Source organism: Lipophrys pholis, assembly GCF_963383615.2.
Source record: "Lipophrys pholis genome assembly, chromosome: 16".
Taxonomy (NCBI): Eukaryota; Metazoa; Chordata; class Actinopteri; order Blenniiformes; family Blenniidae; genus Lipophrys; species Lipophrys pholis.
This window is the reverse complement of record NC_137634.1, coordinates 20,054,165-20,069,460: the sequence shown is the minus strand read 5'-3', so window position 1 is coordinate 20,069,460 and position 15,296 is coordinate 20,054,165. Positions and strand designations below refer to the sequence as shown.

Sequence of the window (15,296 nt, the reverse complement as noted above, 5' to 3'; positions counted from 1 at the left end):
TGCAGACGGTGTGTTTGCACAAAGCTCCTGTTTGTCAGAACTAATTACTCATTTTACGGATCGACTGGGGAAAGGGGACGTTCAGCATGTTACATGTGTGTGTTTCCCTCACATGGCCTCGCCACACACGTTTTAAAAACCAGAGCCGGGGGCGAGCACAGCCAGACGACACCGGGCGTCCTCGCCTCAGACAATCACACCAGATCTGTTGACCGAGGACGGTTTGTGCTACGTCGGGGCTTCAGGGGGGGGAAAAAACCCCAAAACAACCCAGTGATGCACGTTGAAAAGTAGCGTTTGAAATAATCATCTGCGAGTCCTCGTCTGCCTCCGCACATTGTTCCACTGAAGGTAAGTGCTTCTCCCGGGGGTTCAAAACACGATGAATTTTGCAGTTTGAAAGCAGAGAGCAAAAAAAAAAAAAAAAAAAGAAAAAGAAACTTACTGATTTTCTTCTCCAGATTTGTGATGAATTTTCTTCAAACGTTCCTGAATGTGTTGGTCGTCGTGTCCTGTCTGCGCAGCCCGGCCGCCGCCACGGAGCGAGGTACGATTCCATCTGAAGACTGGAGCTGCACTAAAGAAAGAAACATGAGATTAAATGCATCCGGGCGCTTTGTTGCTTAGACTTTTTATTTTGTATTTTTTATTATTTGGTTATGGTTGTTTCATTCCACTTAAAAGTCTGACCTTTCAGAGCTGTGAGAAATCCACCGCGCTGACTGTAAAGATGTGGGGAATATCTAGAACAAAGATCATAAACGCTAGTTAAACACATAATGGCAGTGCGATTACGCCACATGCAATCTGTGCGGAACAAACAAGATGAGAAGGTAAGAGAGCCGTAAAAGTCAAGTTTGACTGTTTCCCAGCATCCACTGGGCTTTTTTCACAAGTTTTCCTATATTTTCTCGATGCTTCAATCATTTCAAGCAAATCGAGCCCACACATGAATAATGTTGGATGTCAAAACTAAGATGTATTCAGAGTAAAAATGACCATTTTATAAAATCTTAAACGTTCCCAATCTCCGTCTTCTTCACCTTGATCTCAGTTGATCCCAGAGAATCAGGCGACTTACATTCTGGATTGTCACACTTGGTCTGCATCCAAACTGCACTCGGCACCTCCTCATCACAAATGGGTCTAAATGTCCATAGGGATTGAATTTATATAGACAATGGACAACACAGTGGGGAGTTGGTGTTTTCACCTCACGGTCCAAAAACATGCATCTATAGAAAAACTCCCTGTTTGTGTGGTTGTGAGTTTTTTTTAAATGTTTTTGAGTTTTTGCTCAGAGTCATTTGGAATCAACTCGCATTAGCTTAAATTCATAAATGGACGTAAAGTCTTCTCAGCTTTTCACAGCTTCAAAAACTTCACGGGTCGCACCATCCTGGGTATATAAAGTTCTTCTCAGCACTTCTGGTTTGAACGTGGGAGTGAATGAATGAAAGCGCGTAACGCGACGCGAGCTTTCCTCATATATCATCGTCTTTATGTCAGTGCCTTGGCTCAGTCTCTGGGGGACGGCGGCAGAATTCACGTCTGAATGCAGCCACTGGAGACTGAAACCACAAGTGTCCATTCCCAGCCTGCAGGAGTTCACCGTCTGCTTCCACCTGCAGCTCCAGGTAGCCACGAGACATCTTCAATCGCTTCACTGTCGCCATTCATCATCAAATCTGATAACAAACCCTCCTGCAGAACTTGGGCTCATGGTGGACCGCCTTCGCGTACCGTCACCCTGACAACCCGTATACCGAGCTGGGTCTGGGGAGAAACAACGATCGTTTGGTGGTCTGGCTCTTTGGAGAGAAGTGGACGGCCCAGAAGGTCAACATCAAGCTGTGGCGCTGGCACTCGCTCTGTGTGACCTGGTCACACGTCAAAGACAGACCTGCTTTCTATGTGAATGGAGAAGCAGTGGCGGTTTTCTCAGGTATGATCACTGTTAATGAAACTGTGTTGGCCTGCCAGTGGAGAGACCATCCTGCAGGAAAACCTTTTTTGGACGAGGTTTGCCAATGTGTAGGATTTTATGGTTCCTATGTCTTCCTCCAAAAAGTCTTTTTTTTTTTTAAAGTTAATCAGAAGTGTGAGTGTTGCACGTTTTATTCTCGCGATAGATCCGAGTTGATCCGGGCAAGAGACACTTTAGTGGCAGTTTATCATCAACGGATGGAGAATTAAGTCCACTTATGCCAGGAGTGTCAAATGTAAGGCCTGTGGGCCAAAACCGGCCCGCACGAGGCTCCCATCCGGCCCAGCAAAAAAACAAGCAAACTGTTGAAAATTTAAAGAAAACCTAAATTCTTTTTTTTATAGAAACGTCTTAAGAATAGCGACTGCAAGACAACCACACTGAGACCCGAGCTGAGATGTCAGTGACGTTGCCGGCTGCCTAACTTAGTTTATAAAACCATGCATAATGTAAAGGTTATAAAAGTCATTTTTTTTACTTTTTACTATATTGTGCACCAGAAAGTTTCATTTAAATTTATATTTAGAAATTTTTCTTGGAATTGTAGTCATTCTCCGTAGTAATTGATTGGATTTCCATCACGTACGCGCTACACCACAACAACGAAAAAGTTCAAAGTTTAAATTTAAGGGTTATTATGGCTCTATTTTCCCAGTCCGGCCCACTCAAGATGAAATTGGGCTGCAAGTGGCCACTGAACTAAAATGTGTTTGACATCCCTGAATTATGGCAATACATTCATTTATTTTATTTTTTTTACTTTTACCATCTGCTACTCTCCCTCCGTCCATTTCAAGCTCCTCTTGCTGAGAGTTCACCCTCGGTTTCCTCCGTGAGACGCCAACTCGCTGCCAATGGATCGCTGACCCTGGGTGCACTACACTCCATCACTGATGGGAACATTGTAGTTCATCCGTTTGATCTGCCGGGCAAGTTGTCTTTGTTTCGGATGTGGGGCAGAGAGCGCAGCGCGGAAGAAGTGACGTCCCTGATGTGTACGGAAGGGGATCTGGTGAAATGGAAAGCGGACGACTGGGACACTCAGATATGCACTCTGATCCAGGACCCCAGTCTGCAGTGTGGTGAGTCCGTCAACTTCAGACGTCCAACTCTCTCAGCAGCCAATGGTCTGCAATGGCCGTCAAGCATTTAATGGCTTTATTTCATGCTTAACGGTGGAGCCGTGTCTGCTTCTGGTTTATGGCTCTCAATCCTCTCAATAAACCACCTGCCATTTGAGCAGTTCAGTAAATAAAAGAAGTCATTCAGTCACCGATTATCATTCACTTTTCACATGTTTCACAAAGCAATTTCATTGTGTTGTATAATAAAGGTTGTAATATCTAAGAATTAACTTTCCCTGTGCATCAGTGTGATCAACACTCCTATTGTTTATGCGGTTTTTATTTTCAGTTGATGGGGGTCATTCTATGCTTTTTAAGTCGGAAGTTTTGGTGAAGACAAATTCTAATTTGAGTCCGATTGGGGCATTTTCTCGGTGGAGTTTGCATGGTGCGCAGATTTTCTACAGTTTCATGTGTGTGTGTGTTTGTGCTGACTTTGGCAGACTGGTCCTCTTACGAGGTCGGGTTGACATTCATCATCTTCCGTTACGAAGGGAACAGCACCGAGCTCAACACGGCCAGAGACTTCGCACACAACTGGGTAAAACATTCAGACTATTGTGTGACGTTCACTGTGTTTTTGTTGACCTGCGCCAAATCTCCTACTGGTGTGTTGTGTTTGTTGTTCCTGCAGCTCAGGTCGGTCCTGCCCAGCACCTTCTATTTACACACAGTGTCTGTGTTTGAATTAGCCCGGTAGGACAACCACCGCCTTCACTACACTGACGTGCAACTGTGCAATAAAGTTGCCCCCGAATGTCACGTTGTTTTATTGGACGTGTGAGAAAAGAAGGACGCCGGGAGCTGACTGAGATGCTCTGATTTTTCTCTCTCTCACGCAGATCTGATCCAGAAGACCTCGTCCAGGAAAACGGGCCGGTGAGCAGAATTGACTTTTGATGCAAAGCAGCAAATATCATTTTGACATATGAAAAACAAGAATAAGCTAAATGACGGAGGAAGTTTAAAAACGGACTGTCTTTAACTTTATCATCTGAAATATTTATATTTCCATTTTTTTTTTATTTTTTTTTTTGACAGTGGGCAACTCCGAACATCAACAGGTAACACTGTACAGGTTTGGATTGTAATACTGTGTTAAAAGCCTTGCTTGCTCATTATCAGCCTTTCTGCGGAGTGTGATGAGGAGCCACAACGTGGACCTCAGAGTCTGTGTTAGCGGGGACCTCAAGGCTGCATGACCAATTTGTACCCAAACTGGGGCGTGAGAATATCCCTGGTTGTGAGTCCAGTTGAGGGCCTTCCCACCTGCAGTAGAAAAACACACATTTAAGGCGAACTGGTGGCTCTAGATCGCCTGCAAGTGTTATATGTATGTGGACGGTTAGGTTTTTGTCATTCTCTAATAGTCGCTCTGCAGAGATAGACGGAGTACCAGACGAGACCAAATATTCAGTCATACTGGACAGAAATCTTTTGAATAAAAACCTTAGAACTGCAGCAAGGTGCTTTCTTGTTGCCCTTTTCAGTCGATTTCTGATGCTACAGCTCCCCCCGATGTTTCCCCTGCAGGTTTCGCTCTGTGGTTCACGTGCGCGTCTCCCCCAGCTTGGACGTGGCGGCCGTGCAGAATAAGATCTACGCAGACCTCAGTGTCATGTATAAAGACCCGGGCGGTGTCTTAGATCTGCTCGCCGACGCAGGAAGCATATACACTACACCTGTTGGTAGGAGGAAGTCCTCAGCAGAAACACTTGAGACATGTGGAGGGGAACTGATGGTTTTATGTCGACCTCTAATCTGAATTGTAGAAGGTTTCTCTCCCGCCACCGCCATCCCCCCGACTGGGACGCCCTGTCCTGCCACCACCGTCACCACCTTCATGCCAACGTCCACCACGACCGCCGCACCTCAAACCCCGACCACAAGCTTCAACACACCGACCAGTGTCACAAGCCCAGAGAACATCTCCGGTCTGTCGCTATAAGAATCACTGTTTTCATGTGCTGGGAGTCTTCAGGAAAGCTGATTTGTCTCCATCACCTTGGCAGATTTGTACTTTCAGGTGAAGACGAATGTGACCATGACGTCAGATCATGATCCGGAGCAGACCATCTCCACCTGGGTACCTCACACAAACACTTACGCCACATGTAGAAGTCACCTAATGTAAAAAATCCTCCCAGAACGAATCCTCTGCGATTCTTTTCCCAGCTCAACTCCAGCCTCCCTGATGACTTGATGATGGTGCTCGACCTTGAGCTGCTCCCTAAACCTGACCGGTACAGTACCAGGAAATGAGAGAGATGAAACACAATACTGGCTTCAACATAAACAACTTGATTTTCTTTCTGCTCTCTTGTAGTCAAAGCCGACATCCTCAGGACTCTGCGGCTGCTGCAGTAAGAAAAATAAATAGATATGAATGAGTCAAATTACCCCCCCCCCCCATGCTTAGTTTCTTTAACTTCTGCAAAATATCAAACTTTTACTCAATTTGAAGTGGAAAAAACCCCACTGAAAGCCACCACAAGGAAAAGATAATAATACTCTTCATACACATGATGTACTAGATTATTAATTAATAATTGAACTCAAATATAGAGATTGAAAATTTCTTCTTGAACTATTTCAAATCCTTAAATTTGAGCCTGTTTTCTCTCCTCCAGGGGTCACCAGTCAAAGTTTCAAGGTAATATTGCCGTGTTCTCTCTTTAGCGCCAAAGCAAATGACTTTAAATCAAAAACTACTTTGTAAATTGTCCCGATGAGCCACAAAACTGCTATTTTTGTCAGCCAGGCCAAGACAAAGCAGTTTAGCATTAATGCAAACAATACTAACGTCTGGAGTTTTATAAGATCAATCCAAAAATTTGGGTTCGGAATACCAAATGCAACTTCTTCATGTTTAATTCTGTCTGTGGACAACAGATCAGATCAGCGTGGCTCGAGAGGTCTGGAGGATTTTCAGTGTAGCAGGAAAAGCATTTTTAAGATTTATCGTAAACCAAAAGTAGTACCGTAACAGCAAGTTTTTATTATCTTTTAAGTTTGCTTGAATTTTCTGATATCAAATATCTCCATCTTTTTACCTTTTACATGTCATATTTCAGAAAACCACTCTGTATAAACTCTGTTCCCGTCTGCAGAGACAGTTGTATTTTCCAGGTCCAGGTCATGAGGCCGCTGTCACACGCACAGGAAATGGCAGAACAGATACGAAAACTGCTGCTGATGCCTTATAACGACGGCCCCGTCTCCATAGTGACCGACGACATAGAGATAAGACGCATATGTGAGTGGGGATCAGAGCGAGAGATCACATGATGCAAGACGGAGAAACCGACAATCAGGCCCATCTTTATCTCCGTCTCTGTGCTTTCAGTGCTTTTCACATGCGACTCAGAAACCCAGCAGAGCAGGAAAGGCCTGTTTGTGTGGCCCGGCACCGCAGGAGGAAGAAACGTGACTCGAGAATGCCCGAAAAACCCGAGTCACCTCGCCACGAGACACTGGTCAGTGCTGGTTTGTCGTTCAGCAAACACTTTTTCTACGGCCGCGAGCGCCACAGGAGAGGGAACATGCGACTAAATTACCGCAACGCATGCGACGACATGTTGAAGCACAAACACAAATCCTCTTTGCTCAGTTCAAACATCACGGAGCTCTAACGTTAAAGTGGAGTTTGAAAGAATAGTGTCTGAGACGTATGCTCCCTATTAAACACTGATTTTATTGTCCAACTCTTATGGACGTATGGATCATAGTCCTACTCTATGTTTTCATAGTCCCAGTGGTATTGTATCTTATCACGCCTTCAATTTATCAGAGCTCACTCTAACTTGTGTGCATTAGGTGATGGTATTGCTTTGACTCCGTCCCTCTGAGAATTGCTTTAGCTGTGGAGTATAAAATGTTCATTTTCACACTTTCCAATGAATTTTCAATGCCTCAAAACCTCAAAAAAAAAAAAAAAATAAAAAAAAAGCACATCATCATTAAGGGTAATAAACACCCTGGTCAGGTTATATATGAACTGACAATACAGAGCATTAAAAACAAGGACAACCAGAGTTAAGAGCAGTTTCTATTCAACAACAACACAGAAAGAGACACTTGATGCGCGTTATGTTTTATAAGTGCAACGACACAATGAGTGAATGCATGCTGGTCTTTGCTTGAGGTTTCCTACTTTTGTTGAATGTCTTTCGTGGACTTTACAGTACTTTTAGAGCAGTTTTTAGTGGATTTTATGCATAATGTACAGATCGGACGACACTTTTAAATGTCCTTGTTACAATGACAATAAAGATAGTCATCGACCTATCTACCCACCTATCTTGTGTCATTTAAAGGCAGAAGTGCATGTTTGTATAAAGAAAGTTGCACAAGTAAAGTAACCAATTCTTTAAATATCCAACAACATGTGCCTAATAAACTGTAAAGGTATCCTCGCTTGCAGGAAAAGATTTGGAAAAAACGCTACCATGCAGATCATCATAGAAATATTCTAGAAAAGAGTTCCGTGTCTTTAACAGGTTTTTGAATATGATCAAATGTTCTGATTTGGTCTGTTGGTGAATATTGACTTTACACGGCGGGGTGATAATCGTCAGGTCTCTTTCTGTGTTGACTCACTGATGGCGGTGCTGTAAAAGCATTAATGACTACATCTGTGTCATGAGTGACTTAATGACAGATGATTGTGAAGATCAATAGTCTCACAGCCGTGTCGAATCTGGTATATTCACTATAATCTATCTGCTTAATATACTTTTATGCTTTTGAGAATTTGTCGATAAGTAAATGATGTGTGAAGAAAAACATGAACTCCTTGTTTTTGTTGTACAGCAAACTGTGCCTCAGTACACACTGGATCGACCCGGACCTGGAGGACTGCCCTCTTGTGGTGGAGACCATCGGCGATCTGGACCACGTCAAAGTCACTTCTGGTGTCTATAAAACACTCTTCGCTTTATTTGTGTGTCCTCGGTGACCAGAAAAATGGAACTGAAACGATTTTATACTCCGTGGCTCAGAATTTCACATTCGACATCCGAAATCAGAGTTTTGAGACTCATAGATGAATCCGACTTTGCCTGTAGGTGTGAATGAGTGTGTACGACTGTCTTTCTGTGCTTGTCCTGTGACGGACTGGTGAGCTGTCTTTACTGGTGAATCGTGGACGGACGGACGGATGGATCAGCGTTCGGCTGAGATTACCTCTCATTTCAAATGTTCCACTAAGGATAATAAAACCTCAGAGATGTTTGTTTAGCACAATTGAACACAATAAACCAATGAAGAAGCCATTCAAATCTATAAGTGGTTCAAATACATGTCCGGGCAATCGGAAAGCGCAACGCAAAGATTCAAAGATGCTTAAATAATGTATTTCAGCGAAATGGGTGAGATGGTGAGCTTAAAAAAAGCTGATCGTAAATGGTTTTTACTCAACATGAAACTGGTGCTAAAGAATTTGAAAATCCTTTTCTGATCATTTACAGAGAATGCACTGGACATCTTGGAGATGATCGAGGATCTACTGAGAAACCACACCACGCTCAACTACCAGGAGCTGGTCACCGTCCTCAACAAGCTGGAGGACATTATTAAACTCAACGTGGTCACAAGGATCCTGGGCCAAGCCCTCATCGACATCATTTCAGACATCCTGGAGTCGGACAGCAACCTGGTGCCTTTCACCAACACGTGAGGATGAGAGAGTGCAAGTGACGGATGAACTCTTCCGACACCAGAGCGCTCACGTCTTTTCTCTTTCTCTTTAGTATCCTGAACATCACGGAGGCAGTGGGGGACAAAATGCTGAGTAACGAGGGCTCCTCCACCCTGGTTGCGCCGGCCTTCGCCATGTCAGTGGTGGATGTGGGTCCCGGACAGTTTGAGAAGTTGACTTTCGGCGTGTCGTCTGGCCGGACTGGAACAAATCCAGAGGTTCGCAAACAAGTCGCACACATTATCAGTGTCTATTCGGGCCGCATATTAGCAAGGTTCTGAATAAATAAGGCATGATGCAGTATGAAAAGTATGATCACAGCGTCAGTAGTTACACACTCTTGAGCAAGGCACAATACTGGAAACATATCAGAATATACATAAGTCTTTGCGGTCAGTTCAGCAAGACTGGAATGACAATTCTTCAATAAAAATCCACATCAAAACGTGTGAAAGTTAGGAAATAGTGTGTTATGACTTTTGTTAAAGAGTTTATATCATGCAAAATTCCCTTTATGATTTTCCAACATTATTATACATCCCTATATATATACATATATATATATATATATATATATATATATATATATATATATATATATAGCTGTATAATCGGACCCCTTTAACGATTCTATAAACCCCCGTACCGTGTTTCCTGATAGGAAATTGTGAATCTTTGTCCTAATCGTCTATTCCTGGTCTGTTTGTTGGTCGGGTGACCAGTTTTCTCTCCCCCTACCTGTGACCTATGTCCTCGAACCTGCGCCCAACTACTGCCACCATGTGTCCAAAAAAAGAAAATGCACATGAATGTACCCACAGTCACAGAAGCGTTTCCCAATGTTGTAGATTTACATCAACAAGAATCCCTTCAACGACACCGTGGCGTTCATCTCCCTGCCGCCCGCCCTGCAGCACAGCTTCCCGCAGCATGATGTGAACTACACACCGTCCAGAGTCCACTTTCAGTTCTTCAGCATCCCGCTCCTCTTTATGGTACCACTCTCCGCTCATCCCAAATATTCACCAAAAACATTACATACTTAACGAGCCATTTGCATTTCATCATTAATTCTAGAAAAGCCAAAAAGGGCTTGTCCTCAACACCTTTGTGGTGTCGGCCAGCGTGACCAACGCCAGCTCTCCAATCAAAGACCTGAGCGAGGAGGTCCAAGTGATTTTACATCATCTCATCCCCAACAGAGTAGGAGTGGCTGTTTTCTTTAACAACACAAATCTCACACTGACCCTCACCAGAACGAATGCCTTTGATTACTGACCGTCTTGTGTTTAAAGCTTCAGCGGGAGGTACACTGTGTGTACTGGAACTACGATACAAACCGTGAGTCCTGATTCGACGTCTTCTAATTATATAAACCCGGGATGAACCGCGTGATGATAACCGTCAGCGTCTCCATCCAGATGGACACGGAGGCTGGGACGACTACGGCTGCCGGAAGCACAACAGCAGTCCCGAATACACCACCTGTCTGTGTGACCATCTCACACACTTCGGAGTTCTTATGGTAAGAAAATATTTGTTTTGTCACTTGTTATTTCCCGTAACGCACTAATACTGGCAGTGAGGCAACAGGTTATTTATTAGAGGTCTACTGAGATTTAACCAGTAGATGGTGCTCAACGCATTATTTATAGACAGGAAGAAGAACAAAGCATAATTCAACCTTAAATGTAAATGTTGTATTGTGTGAACACTGATATGTTTTCTCACAACACAGATATAAATTACCATGCAAATTTCGTGGAGCAGTAAGTTTGGACTTCTTTCAGTTATTGAAGTAAAACATTTTTTTTACAGAAACCAAACAAAAGATTCTTATGTCTTAGAATCTTGACTGATCAACCTTCATGTTCTGTTGCGGTAAAATCGCAACTGTGGTATAGACGGCAACTGAAGGTGTCAATAATGCTAAATAAAAATGTTACCTGGTGCTTTTGAGTTTTCCAGTTTAAACAATGAAGCTCCACTAAACCTAAGAAACGGGAGCAGTAGAGATCTCTGACATGCCTTATAGAAAAGAAACATCCACCTGACCAGTGTGCGTGTGTGTAGGACATCTCCAGGACTCCTCTGGACCCCTACAATGAGCAGATCCTGACTATGATCACCTACGTGGGCTGTGGAGTCTCCTCCTTGTTCCTGGGAGTCACGGTTCTGACTTACATTGCTTTCGAGTAAGACCCCGAATAAGTTATTGTGTTAGAAATGTTTTCTGCTCCGTAAATATCCATAATGTTTAAATGAAGCTGTGTTTGTTAATCTGACTAAAAGTTGTTGGGACGTGTTCTTTTCACATTGAAATCGCGGTGTGGAAGTAAATGATAACTGCACCATTAAACTAATCAAAATCTATTTGTATAGCCGCTTTAATGCAGGCTACTACCACCAAAACGCTTTACAGATATTCTACAAGGTGATAATAAAAAGTCAGGATTACAAAACCACCTCAAAGGTTTTCACTAAGAATTATTGTGTTTGGATTATCCATAAAGATATCTTACTTACAGTTATAGTTTAACGGCCAGTAAAATAGAGCTATAATGACCTTTAAATTCAAATTCAATAGCTTAAATCTTGATAACATAACTTTAAAAGATTTTCTTTCCTGTGCTGCAGAGTATATGTGAAGAAAATGTCTGTATTTTCACAAAACCAAACAAATACTACAGAAAATTGCTACAATCTCAACATGAAGCCAATTTTAATGAAACCTTCTGGCGTAAACTACAGTGAAATTCTTCTCGTCCGTGTCTCCGATCTGGACTCAGTAAGCTCCGCCGGGACTACCCCTCTCAGATCCTCATCAACCTGTCCCTGGCCCTGCTGGGTCTGAACCTGGTGTTCCTCATCAACTCCTGGCTGTCGTCCTGGGGCGTGTACGGCCTCTGTGTGGCCGTAGCGTCCCTGCTGCACTACTTCCTCCTGGCGTCCTTCACTTGGATGGGACTGGAGGCCGTCAACATGTACTTTGCCCTGGTCAAAGTATTCAACGTCTACGTGCCCTCGTACATCCTCAAGTTTTGTGCTCTGGGATGGGGTGAGTTGGGAGTTTACCGCTGAACCTGTGTCGAACATTAAACAGCATTTTGATGCCGAGTCAAAAGAAATCTCAACACAGACGAGGTGTTGACTCTTCTCATTTCAGGGCTTCCGCTGGTGGTCTGCATCCTGGTGCTCATCGTGAACCGAGAGGCCTATGGGAGTCACATTTACACAGATACTGAGCCCACATTTGCACCACTAGACAACTCTGACCACTTGTGAGCTCCGGCTATATTTTCTTTTGCACATAAATGAAAAATTAAGAAAGAGAATTAAACTACAAATTTCTCATGTTATTGGAATTTATTATCAAATGAAAGTTATTTTTAGAATCTCCATGACTTTTCCTCTGTTATATTTCCACTTCCCCCTCGCCCCCCCTCAGCTGTTGGATCCAGGACAATGTCACCTTTTTTGTGTCGGTGGTTGCCTACGGCGCGCTGATCTTTCTCTTCAACGTCGGGGTAAATAAATACAAGTTCTCAAAGTTCAGAAATAAGCCAAAACAAAAACGTGGCTACACAGTTTTGAAGCCAGGCCTGAAGACCTCAGTGGAACAACACAACCTACTCAGTTTGATGTACTTACTCACTCCAAAATATCATTTGAATCTCCTTTTAAGGTTTTCATAGTGGTTCTGATCCAGATTCGGCGGATGCGCGCTAACAGCCCGGCAGGAAGCCAAAGCGGTCTCATGCAGGACCTGAAGGGGGTTTCCAGTCTGACCCTGTTGCTGGGACTGACCTGGACCGCCGGCTTCTTCACGTGGGGGCCGGCTCGGCTCGTTCTGCTCTATCTGTTTGCTGTTCTCAACACCCTGCAAGGTGGAGGTCTCTTTGACGTGCAGAGACAAATTAATGAAAGGTTGATGCTTGGGACCTCAGTGAGAACAATCAAACTGACCACGATCAGTCATTTAATCAAACGTTCTCTGAAAGTTCTCTTTTAACATTCTCTACAACATTTCTACTCCCACTCTGTCATCACTGATAGGATTTGGCCAACTTCACATTGCTACACCATTTATGATATTATAAAACATCAAAAACTACCAGAGAAACACAGAAACATATACTAGTCATTACAAACACTAATATTGAGGAACTAGGAGCTACTATTCAGGGATTGAAAACTGAAGTTAACTTGGGAAAAGAGGCAAAGGGACATGTGTGACACTGCTACAGCCATTCTATTGAAGAGGAAGGCATCCCCCCCCAGGTCTTTACTGGGACCACTGCAGTAATGACTTGGATCGTTGTGTATTCAGTCAAACAGAAGTCTGTATGTTTATTACAGGTTTCATATATATATGTGTGTGTATCGTTTCCAATGTGCACTCTTTGGCTTTCCCATGACAAAAAGTGACAATAATGATCCTTTTTCAATTTGGCTTTAGATGCGAGGCTGATTTGATTAAATATAGGTTTATGAAAGATCATCGACTCGCGCAGCCTGTCAGGGTAAAAGGCGGCACAAAATACTTTCATGAAAAACTAGTTTGAGGGGCACATTAATTATACTGATAATCAACTTACAAACTCATGAACAAGTGGCAGTCATGAGCACATTTGTACACCGACACAAAAGACTGTTGGTAAATCTGACTTGGAACAATCTCCCGAGGAAGGCTGGATGTTTCCTGACAGACACAGACACACACACACAGACACACACACAGACACACACACACACAGACACACACACAGACACACACACACACACGTCTGTTAACCATTAACACTTTCCCTCTACACACCATTTCCCAATCACAGTTCAAAGAAAGAAATCAAACAGTTAAATGATGCAACGGTTTCACAACTCCCGTTTACCTCAGCTCGCCTCTGTTGTAGGCCTCTTTTGTACCCGACAGTGATGCAAGCACCACTGTTGGCTGCTGGAGGTGAAATGCATCACTCAACTGCAAATTAGGAATATCTGCCGAGGAAATGAAGAGCTGTGGCGTAGTCCCTGACAATTACTCGTTCCTCTGTTCATTCCAGGACTTTTCATCTTTCTCTTCCACTGCCTGATGAAGGAAAATGTCAGGAAGCAGTGGAGGATTCACCTCTGCTTCGGACGCTTTCGGCTTGACAAATATTCTGGTACGAAAACCAGGCGGGCAATGATTTGTGATTTTCTTTTTTTTTTTTGTTGTGTAACTTGAACTCACCTGAGGAGCTACGTCCATGTGAAAGTGCTGCACCTAACCATTATGATGTAGCTTACAGAATAAACATAACTAGGTTTTACCTGTCTTGTCTTCAAGAGTGGAGCAACTCTGCGTCAGTTAGAGTCCAGGCCAAACCCAGAACGAAACCTCCAAAACCCCGAAAACCATCCGTCCGCTCCATCAAGTCCAGCTCCACAGACAGCACGTCGGCTTCCTCCACCTCCAGCCAGAGGGACGCGTCCTGCAAGAGGCCAGACCTGGGTGAGAAGACCGGGCAGGGCGGCACACCAACTGACGGAGTTCATACCCGAGGCCAACAAAAGAAAAGGAAAAATAAGATGTCAAGTGCAACATAAATGACATACACAGCTAAGAAGAAGAGCTATGACAGGATTGAGTTTCAGTATGGTTTACAATTTAGGCCCGATATCTTCATTTTGTGGTGATCCATCTCCTGTTTACATTCAAAACACAAATTCCTCTATTCTGAGATTATAATTAGGATATCCAGGGTTGCAATTAAAAGTTACAATTCCTCTTGTATAGATTTAGCCTCCTTAACATGCGATGACGAGCGCAGATGTGTTCAGACATCAGAGTCCCTCGGCTGCTGCGTTCACAGTGAAGGTCACTGCTTGCATTAATGACAGCACACCGATGTTAAATAATTACACGTCTCTGTAATTAGGCTCGTCTGAACACAAGTAAAAAGAACACGGCTGGTATTCCTGTAAAAGGTTTTTCTTCAGCGTCTGACAGCTCGATTCAACTCTAACCCCACACTCGGGCGAACGCTCTCTACCCGCACACAAGGATTTATCAGTTTTTCACACTTCCTAAATTGCTCACAGATGTTTAATTATCTTGCAGGCCTCTTTGTGAATCCTCCGGCTCTTCCTCGAGCCCAGAGGAGCCCCGCCGGTGCAGGAGCCCAGTCCTCAACACCGGGCTGGAGGAATCACTTCACTTGACAAGCAAGAATGATAAAAAAAAACCAACATGTGAATACATCAGCATGAGCAATTCCCAAAAAAGGATCTTAAGAAGCTTGAAAGAATAATAAACAGCATCTCCTCCATGTTGTGGTTTAATACAAGACAGATACATAATGCAAGCAATGCAGAGCTGAATTTAACTCTACAGCATCATTAGATTGCAGATTCTATTGTATTTTTTTTGGGGGGGGGGGGATAAATATTGTAAAAGAGCCTGTAATTATGAAGACACGAGCAGTTGCATCAGTTCCAAGGAGGA

General features: G+C 43.5%; 1 protein-coding gene across 1 annotated transcript; it reads left to right on the top strand.

Moving 5' to 3' along the window:
* Window positions 1–1,502: 1,502 nt before the first annotated feature.
* Window positions 1,503–15,013, top strand: LOC308121875 (adhesion G-protein coupled receptor G4-like; the record flags this gene model as incomplete). Its single annotated transcript, XM_080483401.1, has 26 exons — window positions 1,503–1,637; window positions 1,711–1,945; window positions 2,992–3,069; window positions 3,555–3,652; window positions 3,746–3,750; window positions 4,645–4,799; window positions 4,884–5,045; window positions 5,124–5,197; window positions 5,287–5,354; window positions 6,222–6,367; window positions 6,458–6,587; window positions 7,924–8,024; window positions 8,580–8,784; window positions 8,862–9,027; window positions 9,658–9,804; window positions 9,887–10,012; window positions 10,105–10,116; window positions 10,218–10,334; window positions 10,883–11,004; window positions 11,599–11,867; window positions 11,976–12,090; window positions 12,258–12,336; window positions 12,519–12,696; window positions 13,873–13,974; window positions 14,139–14,303; window positions 14,913–15,013. 26 exons carry the CDS (start codon window positions 1,503–1,505, stop codon window positions 15,011–15,013), a joined length of 3,291 nt encoding a protein of 1,096 aa, XP_080339527.1.
* Window positions 15,014–15,296: the final 283 nt, after the last annotated feature.